The following is a 27,637-nucleotide window of genomic DNA, read 5'->3' as shown; positions in this document are numbered from 1 at the left end:
GATGCCACATGCCACAATAATACCCAATTTCTAGAAAGGTTTTTCAAATAGTTCACAATACCCCCCACAAAAGTGGGAAGTTAATGGGTGCCCACGATTTGTTTGTGGGCAAAGATGATCTTTAATGACGGGTACGTAAGTTCGATCATGCCCGGTCGAGGATCTGGGCAGAAACAGCGTAAAAAACATGCCCAAATGCCCCCGGTCGAGAGGTACCGTATATATAATATGTTGCCCCTTTGTAAATCTTAAAAATTGGTGGATTAATATTACCCTATGATAATCCCTGCATTACAGGGATTAGATAAAGGGATTAATCCCCGGGATTTACTGTAACATGAAGTTATGCTGCAACTTGCAACGTCAACATGGGGAGCAGTATATTGACGAACTGGCAACTCTAACCAGCTCAACATATTTAGCCTAGGGAGGGCCAACATAGCACTCTTTGCACTTCGAGATAGACGCTTCGTGGTTAAGGCAAGTTGCACTCTCTCTCTCTCTCTCTCTGTAGGAACTTTCTCCAGGAACTTTCACTCTGAGAGGAACATTGATGTGACAAGTGTTTAGTTTGAAGTGTTTTGCTTTATAAAACTACGACAACCAGTTCAATTCAAGTGTCATCCAGTCCGCCCAAAAACAGTGTATGTGTGGAGTGGGTTTCTGTACAGGTGTTGATTACAGGTGTGCTGAAAACAGTTCAGAATTGTTGATAAAAACACCTGTTTGTTTGAAAACAAAAGGTATTTAATTGTGCTTGCAATCAAAGTGATAAATTGTGTATCTTATGCAAAGTAATTACTCAACATTATTAATATCTGTGCACGTGTTGATTACAGGTGTACTGAAAACAATTCAGAACTGCTGGCAAAACAAACACCTGTTTGATTAAAAAAAAAAGGTATTTAATTGTGCTTGCAATCAAAGTGATAAAGTGTGTACCAAGCGTTTTACATTAGCCAAAATAATTACTCAACATTATTCATATCTGCACAGGTATTGATTACAGGTGTACTGAAAACAAATCAGAACTGCTGATGAAACAAACACCTGTTTGATAAAAATAAACGTCATTTTATTTTGCTTGCAAAGTAATTATTGAACACTATTCATATTTGTGTTGTTTGTCTTACATAGAATTCTACATTGCATATAAGACAAACACCTGCCTAATAAAAACAAAAGGTATTTCATTCTGCTTGCAGTCAAAGTGCTAAGATGTGTTTACATATTATTCAAAGCAATTACTGAATATTATTCATATATGCACTATATCCGAAGTTCATTATACATGTAGTTGCTATGGTGTATGTTTCACAAAAGGCTTTATTAACATAGTTATTAAAATACTCTCAAGTGAAAATTAATTTTAATATCTGAACTAAACTCAAAAACTGTTTAACATAAATTTTTTTTTCATATATTTTCAAACATCCTTCTAAATATGTAATTTTTAATATATATAAAATGTTTTTAATTAAATTTTTAACATATAAAACGGATTTACATTTTAATTTTTCTTGAAATTATGAAATGTATTTTCAGTATTTTCAATTTTATCCAGAAATTTTATCTCGTAACTTCATACAGTTTCATCATTATACAAAGCATATTTTCATGAGCTCTTAAATATAATTCATGTATTAAACTGAATGTATTCATACATTCTTGTGACCATAAAAAATACAGCACAGGTTCATCCGGAAGTTGTGTAAATCAATAAGTCTAAAGCTTGAATCAAAATGTAAACACGAAAAAACTAAAATTAGCAGGTAAAACTTAATCACCTTCATGGCTTTGCCTAACCATGATTGGCCGAGCCATTAAACCAATCGATATGGCCTGAGTCTGATAAATGTCAGTTCCTGAAAAGACCTCAGCTGAGATGTGTATCATTTACTTGTTTCTGTTTACTTATCTGTTTGTATGACAGTTCCAGTTGGTTGCATGTTAACTGTAGACATGATTTTTTTTTGTCTATACCTACATGGGAAGGTTTTTTTACCTGTAGGTGCTTTTCTATCTGTAGCTATGATTTTTTTTACAAGTTTTTACTAGGATACCCAGTTTGCTTGTAAGGTATGCTATCTGTAGATATGTGGGTATGTGCTTTTCAATTTATACCACTGTAAATTTTTTACTTGTTATTATCTGTGCAGATTGCCTGTGAAATATGCTATCTGTGGATGTGCTTTTACGTATATACCCCTTGTAACTTTAGTAGTTATCATCTATGCAGACTGCCTGTAACATATGTTATCTGTAAATATGCGTTCTTATCTACACACCCTGTAAACATGATTTTATTGCCATTTATGCCCACAGGGAAATGTGTTGGGCCTGTATGTTCTTTTTACTTGTATCTATATGTTTTTATAACTTTTCACAAGTATACACACATTGCTTGTAGCATATGTTCCTATTACTATCTGTAGATATGTTTTTACATATATACCCCCTGTAACTTGCTTACTAGCTATCAACTGTTTACCTATAAAAATAATTTGTTGGGTCTCATCAATAACTCCCATCAATAGAACTAAGACCCCATCAGTAGATTATTCTCAATTTTCTGTCTCAAACTTCCATTATCAGCTGGGAACTCCAGCATATTGGTGTATGATAAGCCTTTTCAAATTGGGTAGTAACGCCTTTACTTTGAGAGCTGAACTCTTATACAACTTGAGGCAAAACTCCTAAAGGTTTGAACAGAACCCTAATCATTGTGTATCTAAACCTGTCTACACAAAAGGCAGACTATTTCATTCAGAATCTAAACCCATTTGCCTGAAAGCCCGCAATGATCAGATATACGTCCAGCCTCAGCCCTCTGAATGACCACAATTGTCTCACAAACTGGAGCAAACTTATTCATCTCAATAACATTTACAGCTTGAACACCTGTGTTAGTTTTAAATATTACTTCAAACAAGTAATGATCAGTTATACATCCAACCACTGGTCTCTGAGTGACCACAATTCTTTAATGAAGTGTCGGAGTCAAGTCAGGAACTTAACCAACAAGGAGTGTGAACCCATTTTTGCTGGTGAATTGACACCCAGAATCAAAACCTTGGCCCTATTGGGTGCTATAACCAATTAGAAGCTCGTTCCAGTGGCTGGATGTATACCTGATCATTACTTGGTTGAAGCAATGGCTAAAATCGAAACTGGTTTTCAAGGTGTAAACGTGATTGAGGTCAATAAGTTTGTTCCATTTCGTGAAAGAATTGTGTCACTCAGAGAGCAGTGGCTAGAATATATCTGATGATTACCTGTTTGAAGTAATAGCTAAGACTGATATAGGTTTTCAAGCTGTAAATTTAACTGAAATCAATTTAGTATGATGAGAAGGAAATAAAAAGAGAATATAAGAAGATGAGTGAATAATGAGGTAGTTTGTTCAAGTAAGGTAGAAACATGGAATAGGGAACTATTCCATAACCACCTCATTGTCTTAACCAAGACTGTTCTAGCTGACTTGGTATAAAACCTGAGATGTTATCAGCTGCGTTGCTGATAACAAAGTAAGCTAAAAACAAATGCAAAGCGAGCACTATCTTATCAGGAACCACAAGGGCCTAACCACCTGATAAGAATAAGTGCTTTGGTACAGGGGCTTGCATTTCACCACGTGGGGTCATTCAAGCAAAACTGTAAAAATTATACAATTACCAAAGCAAAACCCTATGTAAATTGTTATTAACAGGTATCTTTTATATATTATAAGTGAAAAATTACCCCAAAATTATGTAGAATGTAGTTATCAATGAGTAAATGCCCTAAATACCAAGATAACTGCAGCTAAAGCCCTTTTGACCTAAGAGCCAATCAGATAACCTTATAAAACTGTATAGATACTGACTCTAACCTCCTTTCTCCCTAATCTACTGCAGAAGGAGGAGACACCATGGCAGCAGAGGACCCGGAAGCCCACGAGCAGAGAATGGAGGACCTACTCATGGAGGAGGAAGAGGCCCTGGAAACAGCGGAGGAAGGAGAGAGAGCGGAGATGGAATCCTCCCTCGTAAACTGGATATCGGACCACATGCTGCTCATCGTCGCTCTAGTGGTTGTGATCGCAATAGTGAAACTCAAGTTGAAAGACTGGAGACAGAGGTGAGGAAGTCTGATGTATAAGTTCTGTAGCATAAGATCTTAAGAGTATATGGCCACGAAGATAGTGGAAGTACGGCGTGCAAGATCTTTTGCCTTGACTCTGCGGCGGCATTTTCAGGCAATCGCGGGGACGCCTTAGGGTGAAGACGAAAGATCTTGCACTCTGCTATTTCACTGTCCTCGTGGCTATGCACTCTGTGTATATCTTTTTCTGGCACAGGCCGTCTTTTAATTTTTCATTAAGTGCTAATGCATATGTTGCATCTGTACCTTCTTGGCAACACTTTCAGTATCTTATTGTGACGCCAGTTTTAGTATCCAAAAATCAATTGATCGATCAATTCAATATCTTACAGAATATATATATATATATATATATATATATATATATATATATATACATATATATCTGAACCTCATTCAAACAGAATGGTATCTAACAACAGAGATTTTATTAAAAAAAGTTACAAGTTTTCAAGGACTACCTGTCCCCATCGTGGGTACATATACATATACATATATATATATATATATATATATATATATATATATATATATATATATATATATATATATACATATATATATATATATATATATACATATATATATATATATATATATATATATATATATATATATATATATATATATCACAAACTTTAATGGCCTAGTAACACGAGATACATCTATAGTAACAAAACTAAAAGGTAAACGCCTCCACCTGTTAATTTCACAGACACAACACTTATAGGATGCTGTCAGGTGCACACAACTTGACACTTTCCCTGGATATGCAACGTGACATCAGTTAATAAGTTGTTGTAGTCAGTCTGATGTGGGTCACAACACTTGTTACTAAATAGATTTGTTGATAACTTTAACTTAGCTTAAACAATCTTTTTCATTTTTTATTATATTCTTCTGATATCAGGATGTCGACAATAATAATAATAATAATAATAATAATAATAATAATAATAATAATACACTAAAATAAGTCTTTCAAGGTGCAATTACATACCCTTTGCCATCAAAATAATAATAATAATAATAATAATAATAATAATAATAATAATAACAGCAACAACATCATTATTATTATTATTATTATTATTATTATTATGAATAAATTATCATAAATACTAATAATAATAGTAATAACATTATCATTATATTATTATCATAAATAATAATAATAATAATAATAAAACTAAACCCACTCTCATAAGCAAACCATTAACCTCACTCTCTCTCTCCCTCTCTCTCTCTCTCTCTCTCTCTCTCTCTCTCTCTCTCTCTCTCTCTCTCTCTCTCTCTCTCTCACAGGTGGTTCGCAGCCTTCATGAACGCCATGAGCAGAACGGTGGACGTGAAGATAGAAATAATGAAGAAGGAACTGTTCTCCTCCATGGCCTCCGTCAGATCACACGACGAGGAGTTGCGAAGGGCGGGCGGTATCAAGGTCCTGGAGATTGGCGTGGGCACTGGTGAGTGAGTGAGTGGGTGGGTAGCCCACCAGGTGGGGTATTTGTGGGTATTTTTTTTGGTGTTCCGTGTGTTTGTCAGTCTTTCTGTTTGAGAGTTTGTGTGTCAATTATTTTTATTTAGTCTCAGAAAAGGATGATATTATTATTATTATTATTATTATTATTATTATTATTATTATTATTATTATTATTATTATTATTATTATTATTATTATTATTCTCCTCCTAATGTATTTACCTGCTAATTTATCTCCTACTGCTAATGTATCTCACCCAAATTTCAGGGACTGACTTCCTGCTAATGTATCTCCTGCTGTTAATGTGTTCCCTACTAATGTATCTACCTGCTAATGTATCTCCTGTTAATGTATCTCCTGTTAATGTATCTACCTGCTAATGTATCTCCTGCTAACGTATCTCCTGTTAATGTATCTCCTGTTAATGTATCTTCTGCTAATGTATCTTCTGCTAATGTATCTTCTGCTTATGTATCTCCTGCTAATGTATCCCCTGTTAATGTATCTTCTGCTAATGTATCTCCTGTTAATGTATCTCCTGTTAATGTATCCCCTGTTAATGTATCTACCTGTTAATGTATCTCCAGCTAATGTTTCTACCTGCTAATGTATCTCCTGTTAATGTATCTTCTGCTAATGTATCTACCTGGTAATGTATCTCCTGTTAATGTATCTTCTGCTAATGTATCTACCTGCTAATGTATCTCCTGTTAATGTATCTCCAGCTAATATATCTTCTGCTAATGTACCTACCTGCTAATGTATCTCCTGTTAATGTATCTACTTGCTAATGTATCCCCTGCTAATGTATCTCCTGTTAATGTATCTCCTGTTAATGTATCTCCTGCTAATGTATCTCTTGTTAATGTATCTTCTGCTAATGTATCTACCTGCCAATGTATCTCCAGCTAATGTATCTACCTGCTAATGTATCCCCTACTTATTTCAGGAACCAACTTCGCCCACTACCCAGAGGGCACGAGACTGACCGTGATTGACCCCAACCCTCACTTCAGACAATATTACAATGAAAACAGGTCAAAATTCCCCAACATCCACAGTGAGGACATTATACTGACTACAGGTATGTTGGGGGAATTATTATTATTATTATTATAAGGAATTGTGGAACTTGGAATCTATAGGAATCATCCCATGGGGAATTTTATGCTTCAGAGACTGTGGGATTTGGAATCTGTTGGCTGGTGTGGGAATTATTATCAGAGATTGTGGAATTAGGAATCTGTTGGCTGGTGTGGGAATTATCCACGGGAACCTGCCTGCTGAAAGTAATTATTCAGATTTAATTTAATATTCAGAAGCTTCTTGGATTATTAGAATGAAGTCTGAAGATAATTATAACAATAAATAACTAAATAGGGGTTCACTGAGCTGTGAATAATAAAGAAACATAGGTAGGCCTACAATCTGAACCAATAATAATTCATTTAAACGAAACTAAACATTTATAAGTAGGTATTTATTTGGAGGGGGCTGTAGGGGGGCCAAAAGTGTGTGTCTAGTAACTCAAAACCAAAATAAATGCTTCATTTTTACTCCACGAATTAGATGTTTACAAAGGCTAGGGCGCCAACTTGTAGACCTAACCTGTTTTAAGTGACAATCTGATAGCTTTTTTTTTACTCTACAGCAGCCACCATGACTGAAAAACCAATGTTTTTTATTCTATACCAGTTATGGCATGAATAAAAGAGCCATTTTTCACTGTACAGCAGCTACAACATGGCTACAACTGCAATAGAACCACAAGAGAAGTCACGAACTTCTACACCTAACCTCTTATAAGCGATAGTCTGATAGTTTCTTTTTATTCTACAGAGCTGAAAATGGCTAAAAAAAATCCATTTTTCACCCTAGCAGCTACAGCATTAATAAAATAGCCGTTTATCATCCTACAGTAGCCACAACATGACTTAAAAACCAATCTTTTTTATTCCACATGGCTGCAGTATGGCTAAAAAAGCCATTTTCCATTCTACAGCAGCTACAGAATGACTAAATAAGCAATATTTTACCCCACAACACGGCTAAGGAAGAAAGTGCACCCATTTAGGAATAAAATTCCCTTAAATTCCCACCATTTCTCTGCCATATTTCCTCACTTTCTTCTTCTCATTTCCTCCCTCAGGAGAAGAAATGGACATGATCCCTGACAACAGCATCGACGTAGTGGTCGTGACGCTGGTCTTCTGCAGCGTGGAGAACACGGAGAAGATCCTGAAGAACATCTTGAGGGTCCTGGCTCCCGTAAGGGTTTCTTTGTACTGTATAATGTCCTGTAGCCCTCCTCTCCTGCTTACTTGAGTCACTAGGCCTAGGCTAAGCTAGGCTGAGTTAGGGTAGGCTAAGTTGGGCTAAGAAAAGCTAAGTGACTAGTCCTACTCTGTGCCACCTAAGCTAAGCTAGGCTGAGCTAAGTTAGGCTATGCTGAGTTAGACTGGGCTAAGTTGTGCTTAGAAGAGCTAGACAAAGTTTTAAGTGTTAAGCTGACCTATATCCAGAATTATAAAGCTCTCCTAGGTGAGCAGGCCTACTCTATACCACCTTAGCTAAGATGTGGTAAGTTAAGCTGAGTTAGACTTGGCTAAGTTAGACTAAAACAAGCTAGATAGTTTCAAGGACATTAAGTTAACCCATTCACAAAATTATAAAGCTAATGGAACTCTGTGAAAAAGGTTGAATAGCTCTAAGGAATTGTTTTTAGAAATAATTAACTAATTAAGCAAAATTATGTAGCCCTAAATCACGTTCAAATTGGGCTTAAATCACATTCAAATGGACATTAGGCCTATAAAGTACTTCAGTAAGAGAATTATGATAATAATAAAATAATTCATAAAGTAGAACCATTGGTACAACTTTCTAAGTGTGTATAAAATAAACAAAAAAGCTCATTCATAAAGTAGAACTTATGGTGAAACTTTCTAAAGATAAAAGAATGTATTGTAATGATTCCTATACTTTCTTCTCATCCCGCAGGGCGGAAAGCTGTACCTATACGAGCACATCAAGGAATTCGACACCAAGAACCACTCGATCAGGGCGCTCCTCCAGACCCTCCTGACCAAATCTGGAATCTGGCCCTTCCTCCTGGATGGCTGCTGCCTGGACAGAGACATGTTTCAGGCCCTGGAAAGCGCCGGTTTCTCCAGCGTAAAGATGGAGCGCTTCCACGCCGACATAGACCACTTCGTGTTCCAGCTGATTGCACCTAGTCTCAAGGGAGTGGCCGAGAAATAAGAAGTGGTACACTCTTTTTCCAAGAGGGTATAGGCCTATGTCTAGTCTAAAGACAGACTGAAAAATGGACTCTTTTAAATGGTTATGCCCTTTTCCAGGAAGGTATAGGCTTATACCTAGCCCAAAGACAGACTGAAAAATGAACTCTTTTTAAATGGTGATGCTCTTTTCCAGGAAGGCATAGGCCTATGCCTAGCCCAAAAAGAAACTGGAAATGAGCTCTTTTAAATGGTTATGCCCTTTTCCAGGAAGGCATAGGTCTATGCCTAGCCAAAAAAGAAACTGGAAAATGAGCTCTTTTAAATGATAATGCCATTTTTCAGAAAGGCATAGGCGTATGCCTAGTCCAAAGATACTGGAAAATAAGTTCTATTAAATGGTTACAGCAGAACAACATAGGTCTGGCTGAAGTACAGGAAAGCATAGGCCTACATCTAGTCCAAAGAGACACTGGAAAATCAGCTCTTGCAAATGGTTATGGTACAGTAGCATAGGCTAGCTTAAGTAGACTATAACACGTACATTATGGTGTCCACAGTTTTGCTTCTTCAAATGTCGATTCCAGAATTCCAGAAGACACAGGAAATACCGAAAACGTTCTGGAAAAAGTTCCTCTATACATTTTACTGTATAAAGTCTAGTAATATTACATTAAATGGTGAAAGATGGCTTATTTTTTCATTCAGTTTTTGTAGCATCTAGATTTTTTCTTAAAAAATCAACTATATATACATGTAGGCCTGTATATGGTTATGTAATAGGCCTATATATATACTATTACATTTTAAAAGTTGTTACTCAACAGTGGGCCATCTTTTCCAGTTTTGGGGGCATCAATTTTTTCTTAAATCAATTATATATATTCATATAGGCCTATACATACATAGACATTATATATATACATATACATATATATATTTCAAAAGTTCTTGCTCTGAATACAACCAATGGAACTCCCTTTATACATAAAAAAAGTTCCACAGAAACGCACTTCAAAGATTGACAAAAGTTCCATATATATATATATATATATATATATATATATATATATATATATATATATATATATATATATATATATATAGGCCTATATATAAATCATATTTCAAAAGTTCTTACTGTACAATACAGTCAATGGAACTTTCTTTACATATATATAAAAAGTTCCACTGGAACACTAAAAATTGACAAAAGTTCCATATATCTAGACCTATAATATACGCCTACATATGTCCATTATATTTCAAAAGTTCTCACTCTGCAATACAGCCAGTGGAAATTTCTTTATATATATATGTAAAAGTTCCACGGGATGAACTTTCCAAAGACTGCCAAAAGTTCCACCAAGTTCCAAGGTCTGACGACAAGTTCCTCATTTGAATTAATAATTTACATTATATATATATATATATATATATATATATATATATATATATATATATATATATATATATATATATATATATATATATATATTATATCTATTACAGATGCTTGGCAAAAAATTATTATATATTTTTATTGTCAAAATAAAAATAAAATAATTGAAAACTTAAAGAGAAAAGGTTTTTTAATTATTATTCCTTAATATATTTGTCTAATCATTATTATTATTATTATATTTCTAGCAATATTATTATTATTATTTACGGAAACACAGAAGAAAAAATCGATTACCAACTGACCAAAGCATCTGATTCACCCTCGAGTTCATAACTTCGATTTCCAACCAGCTACGTATGAGGTTGCGAGCCCTACACCTTTCTCCACCCTAAAAGCGACCCACTACAGTCCACTGACTACCAGGTACATAACTCACTAGTTAGATTAACGAAACGTGTTTAAGACGCTTCGGCTCGTCCTTGGGATCGAACCCAGGGATATTTTGCCATACATAGACTAGCATTCCATAGGCCTAAGCCCTCCATAGGCCTATGAGAGAGAGAGAGAGAGAGAGAGAGAGAGAGAGAGAGAGAGAGAGAGAGAGAGAGGAAACGGGAATCATTTAGAGAGAGAGAGAGAGAGAGAGAGAGAGAGAGAGAGAATGCCTTTGCCAATAACACCTAGAGAGAGAGAGAGAGAGAGAGAGAGAGAGAGAGAGAGAGAGTAAAACAACAAGAAACATTCAATAACCAAAAGCGTTACAGACACACACACACATACACACACAACACAGCGCCAAGCATAACAATAATCCACTTGTCCTTGTCTCGATAACAGACCACAAAAACCCAGTCACTACAGTTAATACAGTTACTACAGCTGTAGGACACTACAAAAAAATACATCTAAATTATGTAGACAATTTAGTAATACATAAAATATATATGGAAATTTCTCCGTTGATTCATATGCTGGTTAACTCTGGCGACGCAGAGTCAAACTTCTATGCTGTTATTTGGGCCAAGCTATTGAATACTTAGCAACTCACTCCCTCTCTCTCATATATATGAAAGAGGCGAACCCAGCCGACCACAGTTGATCTTTCTCTCTCTCTCTCTCACACACACTCACTCTCACTCACTCTTTCTCTCTCTCTCACTCTCAACGTCGCTATACTAAGCACCGACCAGTCTAGTTGGCGTAGCTCTGCCACCAAGTTCTGAGCTGTGAATATATTGTACTGCGTCCGGTCTGGGCAGGTCTAGGGTGCCTGTGTGCATTCATACGTCTGTGAAGGTCACTGTTTATATAAAATATTGTGTGATTTATAAGTGTATGTGTTAAAAGTGGCGAGTATTGAATAAAAGCGCACAGAAGTGGTGTGTTTGGCGATGGACACTTGTCAGTGAGTGTAGTTGAGTTATTGTGACAACTGAGGAGTTATGTAGTTCAACTGCTCCTCCTGCACTGTTGCAAAGCAGCTGGTAGACATTAACAAGTATATTCAACCTTGAAATATCTAGGCCTATGTCCTTTTCATGGAAAATTAAAGTTTTTATTCAGTACTTAAGTTCAATACAAGTGAATACAACAACATTTGATACAGTTAAGTTCTAGGTCATTTTAGCAAATACCCAGGCCTAATTCGTAAGATAATTTTTAAAAACTCCATTCTACATTCACCATGAAGTGATTAGGCCTATGTTATTCATGCCAAATTAAACCAAAAGTTTATTTTCTACGTCAAGTTCAGTACAAGTGGATAAATAACACTTGAAACTAGTTTCAGGCCGTTTTAGCACAAAATGGGGCCAGTTCGTGAAATAATAAAAAAACAGCATTTTTTTTAACAGTTTTCAGTCACTTGGACCCGTCCTGTCGTCAGCCTCAAGAGTCTGCTTTCTTTATCTTGATCTCTTACAAATTTGAACTTTAGAACAGCGTGATTGTGCTTTATTGATCCTTATCTTAACCATCTGAACTTTGGAACAGTGTGACTGAGGCCAAACATGAAAGAACAATTGTATCTGGCATAACAAAACATTATTAAATATTTTTTGTATCTATGTAGCAATATGTAGGTGACAATTAAGAATTGTATTCATAATTTATGATGAATTATCAATTGATTAAGTTTTTAAAAATATTTTTAAAAATTTTATTGACAATAGGACATTCTGTCAGCGGTTTTCAACTTGAATTGTCAGCTACTGGTTAGGCATTGCAAGGCTGCTGTTGAACAGATTATTGCTTAATTTACGAACTGGTCTACTGCCAGGCCTTGTCTTTAACCCCTTCCCCTTCTCCCCCTAAACCCCCTACATACACACACACACACACATCCTACAAGAGGCCTTCAGAAAATACATCAAAAGAACTATTGTATACCTACAGAACTCATCACAGATTCAGACATACCACAAAAGATATCTTCACCAAAATCTAGTGAGCTGAACTCTGGACCATCTCTCTACCCAAAATACACGTACAACATCATCCTTACACAGACATGAATACAATCAAATACAATCACTGTAGATAATACAGTACCTATAGGAATGGTGCCTAAATACAAAAAAAAAGTGCTGAGTTCCTTGGTCCAATTGTTGCTTTTTCAACCAACCAGCCAAGAACACTTCTATTTCACGACAGAATTGTGGCACTGGGCTAATGAATACCACTAATTTAACCGTGGACATACCGCGTCCCGGGTCTTAGGTAAAACCCGGGCCATCCTAAATTTACGAGCCCATCAAGGTTTAGGGGGGCAAGGGGGTTGTTCCTACTAAGACCGTATTTATACCATTTCTCGTTGCATAAACCTCGCGGACTCCTTGTTGTCAACCTGACTCACGTTTTCTATACAGTGATTGTCTTCACTGCCGAGATCAGTCACTGATCATATTTACAGGGGTAACTGTACAGTGAATGTTCAAATGGCCCTTTTTGCTTTGTAAAACTCTTATTTGAAGTATTTCATAGCAAATTCACAACTAAAACGAAGGCAATCGTCTCTGTAACTTGAATTATTGCTTAAAATTCCTTCTGCTTACTACAGTGCAGTGCCTTTTATGTAATTCGCCTGTGTACAAGGTTACAGCGGCTTACAGGAGCCTCCCATAACGGTCTGTAAAGGTCGTACAGGGAATACTAACAGAAACGGTTGTCAGTTGCTCATTTGTGCAGGAATTTGTTCTTAGGGATACCAAATTCTCTTCAAAATAAAATAATAAAAATTAAAACTCAACGCTCCTTCTTTACAATAGACATAAGCTCATTAAATTCTGAGGTTTATTAGAAAAATTCTCTCTTATGTGAGACAGAATTCTTTATTCATGGAGGAGTTTATTCTTAGGAATCAAACTCCCCTTTAAACAAAAGAAAATAATATTATATAGACATTCTCTCTTTACAATTGGCCCAAGCTCAGTAAATTTTGAGTTTGATTAGAAAAATTCTTTAATGTGAGGCAGAATTCTTTATCCGTGCAGGAATTTAATTCTTAGGAATCAAACTCCCCTTTAAGTAAACTAAAATAAGAATGATATCAGCAACATTCCCTCTTGACAATAGGCCTAAGCTCATGGGTAAAGTATGCCTACCCGGCGCCAAGGAATTCACAATACATTCCCCCACCCCGCCGAGGCAAAACGCGTGCATTTAGAAGCCTAACCCCCTAAATTTACTCCTTGGCCCACTGACGCATCGTGATTAAATTAATAAATATAAAAAAATGCAAATTGCCATGTCCTTTGAATTTCACTGAAGCAAAAAATGCTCTTATATTAGTTTAAAACCACAAGTTTTTTCAAGTTATTTTTTCTTAAAGAGTGTTCTTTGGTATATAATACTTAGATCACTATTAAGTTAAGGGGAAAGTTATTCATGCTTAAACTTGGAATTTTTAAGTGAAAATGAATCACTATAACTAGGCCTCTAAAGTGTTCACAAATCTGTCCTTTTATTCTCTGCAGCCAGATTAGAAGACACATAATCTCATCTCCTGAGACTACAAGTAAGAATACCATTGACCTATGACCCTGTTTTCTAGGTCCAGTCATGAATACCCTTGAACTTTGACCCTGTTCTCCAGATGCAGTCACAAAATGCCCTTGAACTTTGTCCCTGTTTTCCAGATGCAGTCACAAAATACCCTTGAACTTTGACCCTGTTTTCAGATGCAGTCACAAAATGCCCTTGAACTTTGTCCCTGTTTTCCAGATGCAGTCACAAAATACCCTTACACTTTGACCCTATTTCCCAGTTCCAGTCACAAATACCCTTGAACTTTGCCCCCGTTTTCCAGGTGGTTACAAAATGCCCTTAAATTTTGACCCTGTTTCCCAGGTCCAGTCATGAACACCCTTGAACTCTGCCCCTGTTTTCCAGGTGCAGTTACAAAATGCCCTAAAATTTTGACCCTGTTTTCCAGGTCCAGTCAACATGGCGAAGGTTCTCACAGCAGAAATGGTGTCCTCGTGGAAGGAGTGGGTGTCAGACAACCTCCTTCTCATCTTAATCTTAATCATGTTGCTCCTGATCCTGCAGGATTCTATGGGGGACCTCAGACGCAGGTGAGGACAAGAGAGGTCCTAGGGACTCTCCTTGAGGAAGAACCCTGTAGTAAGGAGGAGGTCAGGTTTTATCAAGTCCTTAAGCCTTAGGGGTAGAGGTCTGAAAAGGACATTGTAGACCTAACCAGCTTTTCATGATTACAGTTGTAGTTACTGATTTATTGAGTTAGATCAGACGACGTCAGCTAAATTTCTAGGGCCAGAAATGTGCAGAATCGAGCCAGTTATCCTTTCGAGTGGGGCCAGACCCATTTACCTTTTTGTGCAAGTTTAAAAAAAATCCTTTTCTGTAATCTTACTGGAACTAAATGTCAGTTAATTCGTTTTTTTTCTCTCAGTACATGCACACAAAGTTTTCCTCACAAAAACACGCAAATTTAGTCTATGAAGGCTTAGGAAGGGTGAACCTAGAAACTATAAACCTAGGCCTATACTTTTCCAAGGTACAGCTAATTTAGTACACTAAGAAACAAAAGATAAACAGTAGAGCCACCTTATTTTATAAGAGATTTTGTGCCCATCTGGAGACTAGACTAACCTCTAGTTGGACTGAAATGGCAAGAAGTAACAAAGTTCCTATTTCTTCAAACAAAAGATAAGCAGTAGAGTCATGATACAAAAGATTTTGTTCCCTTCAGAAGACAAAACTAACCCTTAGTCTGACTGCTAAGGGCCCTCTGAACTGGCAAAAAGTAACAAAATTTCTGCTTCTTCAATCTAACATAAGATTAACAGTAGAGTCGTGTCATGTTATTAGAGACTTTGTTCCATTCAGGAGACAAAACTAGTCCCTAGTCTGACTGCTAAGGACCCTCTGAAATGGCAAGAAGTAACAAAATTCCTGTTTCTTTAATCTAACATAAGATTAACAGCAGAGTCATGTCATGTCATCAGAGACTTTGTTCCCTTCAGGAGACAAGACTAACCCCTAGTCTGACAGTAAAGGGCCCTCTGAAATGGAAAAAGTAACAAATTTCCAGTTTCTTCAACCTAAGACGAACTTAACCTTTGCCACAACAGGTGGTTCGCGGCCTTCGTGAACTGGTTCAACAAGGACGTAGACGTCAAAATGCAGGAACTGAAGAAGGACATCTTCGCAGAACTCGGCTCCAGTGTGTCCCACTTCCCTGACCTCAGGAAATCTGGAGGCTTGAAGATACTCGAAATAGGGGTTGGAACAGGTGAGCTCGTCCAGACCTCCTACGTCAGTTACTTATAAATATGAATCAATTATTGGTGTATAGTATTTTTGGGACAAAACCTTAGGTATTAGTGGACCATATGGCAAGGTAATACTGGATTCAGTATGAAATATTTCATACCATGAAAGTGATATAAGTGAATGTGAAATCACTTAAATCTCTAGCTTTTGTTGATTAAAAATCACCAATACTTCATCATATCTGGAGACTAGATTCATAATTCCAGTGAATTCCCAGGTATTAGAAAGAAACTTCACTGTATTCCAGAGATGAATCAGAACTTCAGTTAACTTTCAGATTCCTAAGAATAGGAAGAAACTTCATTGAATTTTCAGAGATGAATCCTAGAACTTCAGTTAACTTTCAGACTCCTAAGAATTAGAAAGGAAACTTCACCGAAGTTTTGGAGATGAATCAGAGCTTCATTTAATTTTTAAACTCCTAAGAATTGGAAAGAAACTTCATCGAATTCTGGAGATGAATCCTAGAACTTCAGTGAACTTTAAGAACTGAATGCAGAATTCATTAAGTTCTTGGGAAAAGATGACAACAATTTTTGCATGAATAAGATACAGTTTCACTAATTTTTTACCAATGAAACTGACCAAAACTTCTCAATTTCTGTGAGTCTTTAAAAATCACAATTTCACAGAGTTTTTATTATTGAAACTGACCTAAGCTTCTAAATTTCTGTGAGTTTTTAAAACACCCTCTTAAACTTACAGGGACGAACTTCGAATTCTACCCAGAGGGGACCAAACTTATTGTAGTGGACCCGAACCCCCACTTCAAACAATATTATAACGAGAATAGAAAGAAATACCCCAATATTGAATCTGAAGAGATAATTGTCTCTACAGGTAAGTGAAGCATACAGGTATATCTGTGCTATTATTATTATTATTATTATTATTATTATTATTATTATTATTATTATATTATTATCATTATTATTATTATTCAGATGAACTGCTATTCATATGGAACAAGACTACATGTGCTGCACAAGCAATTACATTTAATGCACAAGCAAATAAATTGACAACACAAGCAATCACAGTCACAGCACGAACAACTACATTTACAGCACAAGCAAGTCCATTAACATTTACAGCACAAGCAGTTACATCTACAGCACAAGCAATTACATTTACAGCACAAGCAATCACGTTCACAGCACAAATAATTACATGCAAAGCACAAGCTATCACATTTACTGCCAAAGCAGTTACATTTAAAGCACAAGCAATCACATTCACAGCACAACCTATCAATTCACAGCACAGACAATCACATTCTTAGCACAAACAATTCCATTCACAGCACAAGCAACCACATTCACAGCACATGCAATCCCATTTGCATTGACGGCACAAACCAGGGGGGGATAGTTACCACCTCAGGTGAGGATAAATATTAATCAATATTCCAGGTGAGGAAATGTACATGGTACCTGACGACAGCGTGGACGTGGTGGTGGTGACTCTGGTCTTCTGCAGCGTACAGGACACTCCGAGAGTCCTACGGCAGATCCTACGTGTCCTGGTTCCTGTGAGTGCTTTGGGTTTTGTTAAGACAGTAGGTTGGTTGGATTGTCAGGGAGCCATATCAATTCCCACACTCATTTTTTAGATCATGCCAAATCCCCCACTCATTTTTTACATCATACCAAATCCCACACTCATTTTTTTTTACATCATACCAATTCCCACACTCATTTTTTACATCATACCAATTCCCACACATTTTTTACATCATGCCAATTCCCACACTCATTTTTTACATCATACCAATTCCCACACTCATTTTTTACATCATACCAATTCCCACACATTTTTTACATCATGCCAATTCCCACACTCATTTTTACATCATACCAATTCCCACACTCATTTTTTACATCATACCAATTCCCACACTCATTTTTACATCATACCGTTTCCCACACTCATGTTTTACATCATGCCAATTCCCACACTCATAAAATATCATACCAATTCCCACACTCATTTTTTTACATCATACCAATTCCCACACTCCTATTTTACACCATACCAATTCCCACATTAATTTTTTACATCATAGCAATTCCCACATTCATTTTTTACATCATACCAATTCCCACACTCATTTTTGCATCATACCAATTCCCACACTCATTTTTTTACATCATACCAATTCCCACACTTATTTTTTACATCATGCTAATTCCCACACTCATTTTTTACATCATACCAATTCCCACACTCATTTTTTACATCATACCAATTCCCACACTCATTTTTTACATCATATAAATTCCCGCAGTCATTTTTCACATCATACCAATTCCCACACTCATTTTTTACATCATACCAATTCCCACACTCATTTTTTACATCATAGCAATTCCCACAATCATGTTTTACATCATGACAATTCCCACAGTCTTTTTTTACATCATACCAATTCCCACACTCATTTTTTACATCATACCAATTCCCACACTCATTTTTTACATCATACAAATTCCCACACTTTTTTATATCGTACCAATTCCCACACTCACTTTTTTACATCATACCAATTCCCACATTCATTTTTTACATCATACCAATTCCCACACTCATTTTTGCACCATACCAATTTACACACTAATTTTTTACATCATTCCTATTCCCACACTCATTTTTTACATCATACCTATTCCCACACGCTTTACATCATACCAATTCCCACACTCATTTTTACATCATACCAATTCCCACACTAATTTTTTACATCATTCCAATTCCCACACTCATTTTTTATATCATACCAATTCCCACACTCATTTTTGCATCATACCATTTCCCACACTCATTTTTTACATCATACCAATACCCCACACTTTTTTTTATATCATACCAATTCCCACAATAATTTTTATACATCATACTAATTCCCACACTCATTTTTTATGCTAAATCACTCCCCACAATCACCCTTTTTAAAAAGGACGAGTGGGAAGTGATTTAACATAAAAAAATTAGTGGGAAATGGTAGGATGTTAAGGGGGAGACTGTGGGAATTGGTATGGTATGGAAAGTGAGTGTGGGAAGTTATTTAGCATGAAAAGTTTTGTAGGAATTGGTATGATGCAAAATATGAGAATGCGGGAATTGGTATGGTATATAAAGTCAGTGTGGGAATTGGTATGGAATGAAAAGTAAGTGTGGGAATTGGTATAATATCAAAAGTGCCAGTGTGGGAATTGGCAGTGTAGGAGTGCTAGTGTGGGAATTGGTGTGGTATGGAAAGTGAGTGTGGGAATTGGTATGGTATAAAAAGGAATAGTGTGGGAAGTGATTTGGCATAAAAAATGAGTGTGGGAGTTGGTATGGTATGCAGTGCCAGTGTGGGAACAGGCAGGATATGAAAACTGCAGCTGTGGGAACAAGTGTGATATAAAAAGTAAAAGTGTGGGAACTTGTATGGTACGGAAAAGTACCATTGTGGGAATTGGTATGATATGGAAAGTGCGAGTGTGGGAATGACAAAATTCACTCATTCATTCTCATTCATCATTTTCATCAGATATCACTTAAATAGTAATCTCTCAGATAAGCTGATAAGAATGTACCTAAAAGGAGAAAGGTTACCTTGTGTTGTGTAATCTCTCTCTCTCTCTTTCTCATTCCTTTTCTCTCTCTCTCTTTCTCAATCCTCTTCTCTCTCTCTCTCTTTCTTTCTCATTCCTCTTCTCTCTCTCTTCTTTCTTTCTCATTCCTCTTCTCTCTCTCTTTCTTTCTCATTCCTCTTCTCTCTCTCTCATTCCTCTTTTTTTTCTCTCTTTCTCATCACTTCTCTCTCTCTCTCTCTTTCTCATTCCTCTTCTCTCTCTTTCTTTCTCATTCCTCTTTTCTCTCTCTCTCTCTTTCTCATTCCTCTCTCTCTCTCTCATTCCTCTTTTTTCTCTCTCTCTTTGTCATCCCTTCTCTCTCTCTCTCATTCCTCCTCCTCTCTCTCTCTCTCTCTTTGTCATTCCTCTTTTCTCTCTTTATCTATCTATTATATATATATGCACATATATATTTCTATATGTATGTATTTATATTTATACACATTTATATATATATATATATATATATATATATATATATATAAATATATATATATATATCATTACACCACTCCACCTAACGCAACCCTTCGCCCTGCAAGGGCGGCAAATTCTACTTCCTCGAGCACATCGCGGAGTTCGACACAGCCCGCCACGCCCTCAGGAGGAGGATACAGAACACCCTGACCAGGTCGGGCGTGTGGCCCTTCGTGTTCGACAACTGCCACCTGAACAGGGACTTCATGAAGGACCTGAGGGGGGCCGGGTTTTCGACGGTGAAGGCCGAGAGGTTCCACAACCACATAACGCATCCGGTCTTCCAGCTCATCCAGCCTTGTCTCAAGGGCGTGGCTGTTAAGTGATCAAGTGTTTGGACAGTTTTTGGGGTTACTGTATATATATATATATATATATATATATATATATATATATATATATATATATATATATATATATATATATATATATATATATATATATATATATATAGTACATACATACATGCATGTAAGCTTTTGTATTTATGTTTATCTACAACACAGTTGTTCCTGATCTTATCTTTCACAATTTTATAATAAATATTTGTAATTTATAAGAGTAAATTATCAATCAAAATCCACAAACAATTACATGGCTTGTTAACAAACATACAAAGTTGTGGTAAAGGTGTACACATAGGTTAAATTATCATAATTAATATAAAATAAATAAAGCAGTTTCTCTTTTCATTACCCTAAACTCATTATTATTATTATTATTATTATTATTATTATTATTATTATTATTATTATTATTATTATTATTATTAAAGATATACAAACTAAAGCTTCGTTTATTTGCAAGCTCTGATATCTATGGGCCTAATATCACAAGGTACGTTAAAACGGCCCTAAGCCAGCAAGAGCCCGTGCTCAAAGGCAGCCCTTAAGTGTGGTAGGGGTTATTAAGGCTATAAGGGACTGGTGTGGACCTCTGAACCCACCTCTTGAAGGAATGAAGACAATAGGAATTGGTTAAAACATACAGAAGGGGTGTGGGGAATTGCACTGGAGTTAAGCAGGCTTAGGCCTATAATATCTAAACAGCTTTTAGTCTAAATTTCAAGATGATTTTACAGTAAATGTGTAGCTAAGTGTCGCTGAGTTTAACTTCAAACTGTAATAAAAACATTTAATTCTCAAAAACATATTCTACAGTTACTGAGGGACTTCTGAGCTCAAATATATATAATTACAATACTATATTACTGAATCAGTGAAGGTAGCTATAAATAATTCAGTTACCCCAAAAACAGCTTTCTTTAATGTGCATTTGACTTCGTTTTCTTTACAATACAGTATGAGTATAAAGTCTACTTTACTTAAGGAAATCTATTCAGCTTTATGTATTGTGAGTAAAAAAGGAAATAGCAAAGTGGCTCTATCATAGGTTGAGACCACTGGGCCTAGTTGTATAGGCCTAGTCTTCACTTTATGTCAGGTAAGTTAAATATGACACCTTATAAGTCTAAATAATCATTATCTAACTCTTAAGTAAGCAATAAGCTAATTTAAAGGGCCATAGTAAAGTGGATCAGTCATAGGCCTAGATTTTTGGCCACTAGGCCTAGTTATATAGACCTAATCTTCACTTGAGGTTACGTAAGCCATGTATAACACCTTAGAAGTCTAAATAACCATTAACCAACTCTTAAGTAAGCAACAATTATCACAAAGGAGTGGAAAATGAGATAACTTATCAATCAAGGTCACTTTTGCAAGTGTATGTTACCAGTCTCTTTTTGGAAGCCCCCCAGAAAAAGGTAAGATAAAAAAATAAACAGAAATGTCTTTGCCCAGTAAGATAACGGAGTCACGGTGATTGGAGCTATAGAAAATGATCGTCATCGTTGATAAAAGTCTACCATAGAGATTAACTGTTGTTGATGACACTACATTCTTGAGAACTGTCATGTTATATAAGTAACACTTGGCCTAACAGCTGTATTACACTATAAACTTGAGAAAAGTCAAGTTTGTAACACTAGGCCTAAACAGCTGTTGCTGACGTTACAACCTTGATTAAGGTCACGTTTGTAAGTAACACTAGGCCGAAACAGCTGTAGATGACACTACAAACTTGAGAAAAGCCACTTTTCTAAGTAACACTAGGCCTAACAGCTGTTAATGACACTACAAACTTGAGAACTGTCACGTTTCCTAAAGCAACGCTAGGCCTGTCCTCGAAACATTTCAAACCTGCAGTATTTTAAGTATTTAAATAACGCCAGTAATCACTGTTCTTGTTGTCAAGGAAGATTACAGTTGATAATCGATAAATCCACTAAAAAAACTTACTTTTGTTTACGATAAACAACTGAAGATTGTAACAACACCACCTCAAGTCACATTAAAATGGCTTCAGTTAACAACCTTCCCAGCCAAGAGAAAGATGACACGTCATTCTCTATGACATTCTTCATCTTTCTTGTTTAATTTAATGCCTGTCATCCTTATCAAAGAATGAAGATGCAGAAATAAGGCTTTAAGACGCCCCTTCATGTTTTAGGGTGCCAAAGGGATCGCCATTTATGTAATATTCTTGAGAATATCAGGACTTATCTCTTATCTTTTAAGAATTTCTTGATTAAAGGGAGACAGCCATAACCTTTTAAGCGAATTCCTTGGATACACCACCAGTGGACACTCTTCTCTCGAGCCACAGGGAGGAGTCTAGAGCCACAGGGTAGTGTCTGAGGTCACAGGGAAGTGTTTTGAGCCAACAGGAAGACACTAGAGCTACACTGAAGACTCTAGAGCCACAGAAAAGACTCTAAGAGCCACGGGAAGACTCTACAGCTACATAATATCCTCAAGAACCACATACAAGACACTTAGAGCTACATAACAGCCTGTACAGCCACAGAAAAGACTCTCAGATATCCTTAAAAGACTCTTAGAGCCACAGAAAAGACTCAAGAACCACATAGAAGCCTCTAGAGACACACAACAGCCTCAAAAACGACATAACAGCCTCTAGACCAACAGAAAAGCCCCCAGAACAACATAACAGCCTCTAGAGCCACAGAAAAACCTCAAGAACCACACATAAGCCTCTAGAACCTCATAAAAACCCTCTAGAACCACATAAAACCCTCTTAGAGCCAACAGGAAAAGCCCACCATGGAGGAAACAGCGGCAGGAGAGGTCAACGCAGGTCACCTGCCAGGGACAACCACAGCTGACCTGCCTCCAGGCGGCTGCCTCATTGCGTGGCTCTGCGAAAACGCGCTGGTCTTGGGAGCCATCATCTTGGTGGTCAGTTTTGTGGTCAAGTTTAAGCTGAAGGATTGGAGACAGAGGTAAGGTGGATATATATTTTTGGGGGGGTTATGTTAGGGCCATGTCTTAGCACGGGCTCTTGCTCAGAAGTAGGGTGTGATAGGTGGTGTGATAGGATTGTGGAGGGTGGGGTATATTGGTGACTGAATGGGAGTTTGCATTGATTATGTATATATATATATATATATGTATATACTGTATATATAGAAAGAGAGAGAGAGAGAGAGAGAGAGAGAGAGAGAGAGAGAGAGAGAGAGAGAGAGAGAGAGTCTCGTTTAGGTCCAGTACAGAAAAAGCAGAATCTGGAATTGTGTGTGTATTTCCTAGTATATTATTCCAGTCCAGGATTGTTTGTGTATGTATGTGTTTGTGTTCCCGGTACATGCCCTATTTACGACCCATTTCAATATCATCCCATCTATCTTTCGGTGGTCTCGATATAATGCTGTATGAGCCGCGGCCTATAAAACTTTAACCAATGCCCTGTGGTGGCCTTGCTTATATCGTTGCCAGACGCACGATCATAGCTAACTCTAACCTTAAATAAAAATAAAAACTACTGAAGCTAGATGGCTGCAATTTGGTGTGCTTGATGACTGGAGGGTGGATGACCAACATACCAATTTGCAACCATCTGGCCTCAACAGTTTTTAAGATCTGAGGGCGGAGGAGAAAAAGCCGACTGGTTCTATTCTATCCCTTCCTCACAGATGGTTCGCCGCCTTCTGTGACAGTATGTCGAAGCACGTAGACGCCAAGAGGGAACTGATGAAGAAGGATCTCTTCGCATCCTTGCATTCAGTCCAATCCTACGACCCCGAGCTCAGGAAAGCCAACGCCATTAAGTTGCTGGAGATAGGCGTTGGGACAGGTCTGTGGTCAAGACGGGTCTGTTGAATTTAACAGACTTTCCTTCTGTTTTGTGTGCAGACTTTCCTATTGTTCTGTATGGTTTAGTATTTACTGTAATTAAGTATTAGCAATGTTAATCTTATCTAAGTACTTAACACTGTTTTATCTTTCTCCAGTTACAGAGTAAAATCAGCCAATATCTAAGGTGTCTGTTCAATTTAAGAGACTTTCCTGCTGTTAAGTATTAGCAATGTTGATGTTATCTAGATACTTAAACTGTTTTAGTTTAATCCTTTTTTGTACCTAAATTGAATTCACTAGGCCACAAATATCTAACATTGAATTCACTAGCCCACAAATATCTAATATCAAGTTCATTAGGACACAAATATCTTAGTCATATGTCACAAATATCTAATATCGAATTCACTAAGCCACAAATATCTAATATTGAATCCACTACACCTTGGGAAATAACTCACACCTTTTGACCACAATCCTTCATCCTACAGGCATGAATTTCGCCCACTACCCAGAGGGCACCAGACTGACAGTCATTGACCCCAACCCACACTTCCAGCAGTACTACAATGAAAACAGGAAGAAGTTCCCCAACATCCACAGCGAGGACATTATCCTGACGACAGGTGAGGACATCAGACAGGTATCTAGTAGAGGTCCCTGGAAGCAATTGGTCCAGTTTTTTCCGGAGGCTGGAAACTGGAATTCAAACAGATAGCCAGAGGTCCTCTAGATATTTAGGAACAATTGGCCATGCTTTTGAAATCCTGGAAACTGGATTCTCAGGTCCCTGGAAATTTGGGAACATTTGGCCCTGATTTCCAGAGGCTGGAAACTGGATTCTCAAACAGATAGCCAGAGGTCCTCTGGATATTTGGGAACATTCGGCCCTGTTTTTGAAAGTCTGAAAACTGGATTCTCAAGTCCCTGGAAATTTAGGAACATTTGGCCCTGATTCTGAGAGGCTGGGACCTAGGTTCTTTTGGAATGGAATGGAATATAGAATTTAGGCCAAAGGCCAAGCTCTGAAAGGGGCATTGAGAGAAAAGGTGGGTTTAAAGGTGTAACAGAAGGAAAACATTTTGCTGTTTCTTTATATAGATTTAAGGTTGTTCAAACATTGGCCCCTAGGGGGCAGGGTGGGGCCAAAATAGGTGTCCGAAAATTTACTTGGCGATTGTACAGTCTTGAAAGCTCTTCTCTACCCAAAACTTACTTTAAAAGATAATCAACTATTCTAGGACAGGTTTATATTTATAATTCTCATTTTGGTTTTTAATTTAAAGATGTATTTTCAAGTATCTCACTTTCTCACACTTTCTGATCCTTTCTATGGGAGAATCTTAATGTAGTTTTCTGATACTTTTTTTGAAGAAAGTTTCTAACTTTCTAATGCCACTTTTTAGGGAAATTTTCTGACAGATATTTTTAGGGGAAAGTTTTGAATAACATTCTAATTATATCAAAGGGGAAAGCCTTAACCTATCTGATGCTTTCTATTTGGGGAAAGTATCTAACTTTCTAACTTTTCTTCAGGGGAAAGTTAATGCCTAATTTTTCAATGACTTTTTAGAGGATAGGTTTCTGATACTTATAATCAAAAGAAAGTCTGCAACTATCTTCCTGATGCTTTCATTTAGGGGAAAGTCTCTAACAAACTTTCTAATACTTTCTCTCAGGTGAAAACATGGACATGATCCCTGACAACAGCATCGACGTAGTGGTCGTGACACTCGTCTTCTGTAGCGTGGAGGACACGGTAAAAATCCTTCGGAATATTCTGAGGATTTTGGCTCCTGTAAGTACTATTTATCTTTGTAATCTATGCTGATAGATACCCACGCCCCTGGGCATACAGCCCCTTCATGCCCTTACAATAAGACCTCACTAGTAACACATCTACCTCCCTCAAAACCCACACCACTCTCTCTCCCTTTCAATTGTTCCCAAGGGTGTCAAGTACATATTTATCTTTATAATTTTCATAATTTATAGGTACCCACGCCCCTGGGCATATAGCCGCCTTCATGCCCCGACAATAATACCTCACTAGTAACACATCTAACCCCCCCACACTCACTCAAAGCCTACACCACTCTCTCTCTTTCTCCCAAGGGCGGCAAATTCTACTTCTACGAACACATCAAAGAATTCAACCCTTCGAAGCACCCCATCAGGAGGTTCTTGCAGATTCTCCTGACGAAGACGCGCATCTGGCCCTTCCTCTTGGACGAGTGCTGCCTCGACAGAGACATGCTCCACGCCCTCGAGAAAGCCGGGTTCTCCAAAGTCGAGGCCGAGCGCTTCTACGTGGAAATCGACCACTTTGTGTTTCAGATTATCGAGCCTAGTCTCAAGGGTGTGGCCGTGAAGTGATTGAGAGAGAGAGAGAGAGAGAGAGAGAGAGAGAGAGAGAGAGAGAGAGATTACAATAAAGACCACAAAGAAACAGACCAATATGACCAAGACTGATTGATTTGCTCAGAGAGAGAGAGAGAGAGAGAGAGAGAGAGAGAGAGCAAAACTTTAACTCACAAATTGTGGATTTAGAAATTAATAATTCTTTCAGAGCAAAAAAAAAAAACTTTTCTTTCCCCTTACGATAATTATAAACATATATAAATAAATAAACATAAAAAAATAAATTTATCTGAGATGTGGCAAAGGGTTTTTGATAAATTCCAAATGGAGTTGACTTAGTCTAGACTTAGAGTTGTAAGTCTAGACTAGATCGAAGCTTTAAGTCTACTTCAAGCTCTAAGTCAAGACTAGACTTACAGCTCTAAGTCTAGTCTAACTTTTATCCTCACAGCTTTGCAACGAAGTGCTTAAAGAAATATATATATATATATATATATATATATATATATATATATATATATATATATATATATATATACACGTATATATGTACCATAAAGCTACAAAATACAGTAGTGATTCAATGCAATAAACAAAAGATACTAAACATTACAATTATAATAAAATGCTGATAAACAAAAGATCTCTAAACAATACAGTAATAAAATAGAAAAAAAATAAAGGAAGAGAAAAAGCATTTTATTTCGCCTACAAAAATATATAAATATATTTCTTACCTTAAGTACCAGTTCGATTCTCCTCGGAATATATAAACGAAAATGAGTCGCCTGAAAGTATGAATATTATTACATTAAAAATATTGATATTGTAAGTGTGAAATTTGCATTCAACATCAGGTAAGAGCCTAAAGTTTGTTGCAGAGTTCAGTGTTATGAGACTAAAGTTTATTGCAAAGTTTTGAGACTATGTTGCAGAGTTCAGAGTTAGGAGACTGA

At 36.9% G+C, this 27,637-nt stretch overlaps 3 protein-coding genes and 1 long non-coding RNA gene across 10 annotated transcripts; 3 read left to right on the top strand and 1 right to left on the bottom strand.

Moving 5' to 3' along the window:
- Nucleotides 1-355: 355 nt before the first annotated feature.
- On the top strand, nt 356-9,556 carry LOC136830625 (thiol S-methyltransferase TMT1A-like). Of its 3 annotated transcripts, none has more exons than XM_067090198.1 (6): nt 356-480; nt 3,897-4,119; nt 5,449-5,609; nt 6,576-6,710; nt 7,776-7,894; nt 8,627-9,556. In XM_067090198.1, the coding sequence occupies exons 2-6, from the start codon at nt 3,911-3,913 to the stop codon at nt 8,885-8,887; spliced, it is 885 nt and encodes a 294-aa protein (XP_066946299.1). In that variant the 5' UTR covers nt 356-480; nt 3,897-3,910; the 3' UTR covers nt 8,888-9,556. The 3 variants fall into 3 exon arrangements, with proteins under 3 accessions (XP_066946299.1, XP_066946300.1, XP_066946298.1); XM_067090199.1 differs by having other exon boundaries at nt 459-644; XM_067090197.1 differs by lacking the exon at nt 356-480 and adding an exon at nt 632-743.
- Nucleotide 9,557: 1 nt separating this feature from the next.
- LOC136830626 (uncharacterized) lies at nt 9,558-9,786 on the bottom strand. Its single transcript, XR_010850686.1, has 2 exons — nt 9,651-9,786; nt 9,558-9,609 (listed from the first exon to the last, which is right to left on the bottom strand). It is a non-coding gene; the product is annotated as an uncharacterized lncRNA (long non-coding RNA).
- Nucleotides 9,787-11,373: 1,587 nt separating this feature from the next.
- On the top strand, nt 11,374-20,842 carry LOC136830624 (thiol S-methyltransferase TMT1A-like). Of its 5 annotated transcripts, none has more exons than XM_067090193.1 (6): nt 11,374-11,675; nt 14,703-14,844; nt 15,865-16,025; nt 16,772-16,906; nt 17,479-17,597; nt 20,229-20,842. In XM_067090193.1, exons 2-6 carry the CDS (start codon nt 14,714-14,716, stop codon nt 20,487-20,489), a joined length of 807 nt encoding a protein of 268 aa, XP_066946294.1. In that variant the 5' UTR covers nt 11,374-11,675; nt 14,703-14,713; the 3' UTR covers nt 20,490-20,842. The 5 variants fall into 5 exon arrangements, with proteins under 5 accessions (XP_066946294.1, XP_066946293.1, XP_066946297.1 ...); XM_067090192.1 differs by having other exon boundaries at nt 11,375-11,566; XM_067090196.1 differs by having other exon boundaries at nt 11,390-11,464.
- A 1,961-nt stretch (nt 20,843-22,803) lies between these two features.
- On the top strand, nt 22,804-26,742 carry LOC136830956 (thiol S-methyltransferase TMT1A-like). Its single transcript, XM_067090912.1, has 5 exons — nt 22,804-23,467; nt 24,158-24,318; nt 24,812-24,946; nt 26,000-26,118; nt 26,436-26,742. The coding sequence occupies exons 1-5, from the start codon at nt 23,289-23,291 to the stop codon at nt 26,694-26,696; spliced, it is 855 nt and encodes a 284-aa protein (XP_066947013.1). The 5' UTR covers nt 22,804-23,288; the 3' UTR covers nt 26,697-26,742.
- The last annotated feature ends 895 nt before the right edge of the window (nt 26,743-27,637 follow it).

The sequence above is a fragment of the Macrobrachium rosenbergii genome, chromosome 47, assembly GCF_040412425.1.
Source record: "Macrobrachium rosenbergii isolate ZJJX-2024 chromosome 47, ASM4041242v1, whole genome shotgun sequence".
NCBI lineage: Eukaryota > Metazoa > Arthropoda > Malacostraca > Decapoda > Palaemonidae > Macrobrachium > Macrobrachium rosenbergii.
The sequence above is the reverse complement of the archived record's forward strand: the minus strand, read 5'-3'. Positions and strand labels throughout refer to the sequence as shown.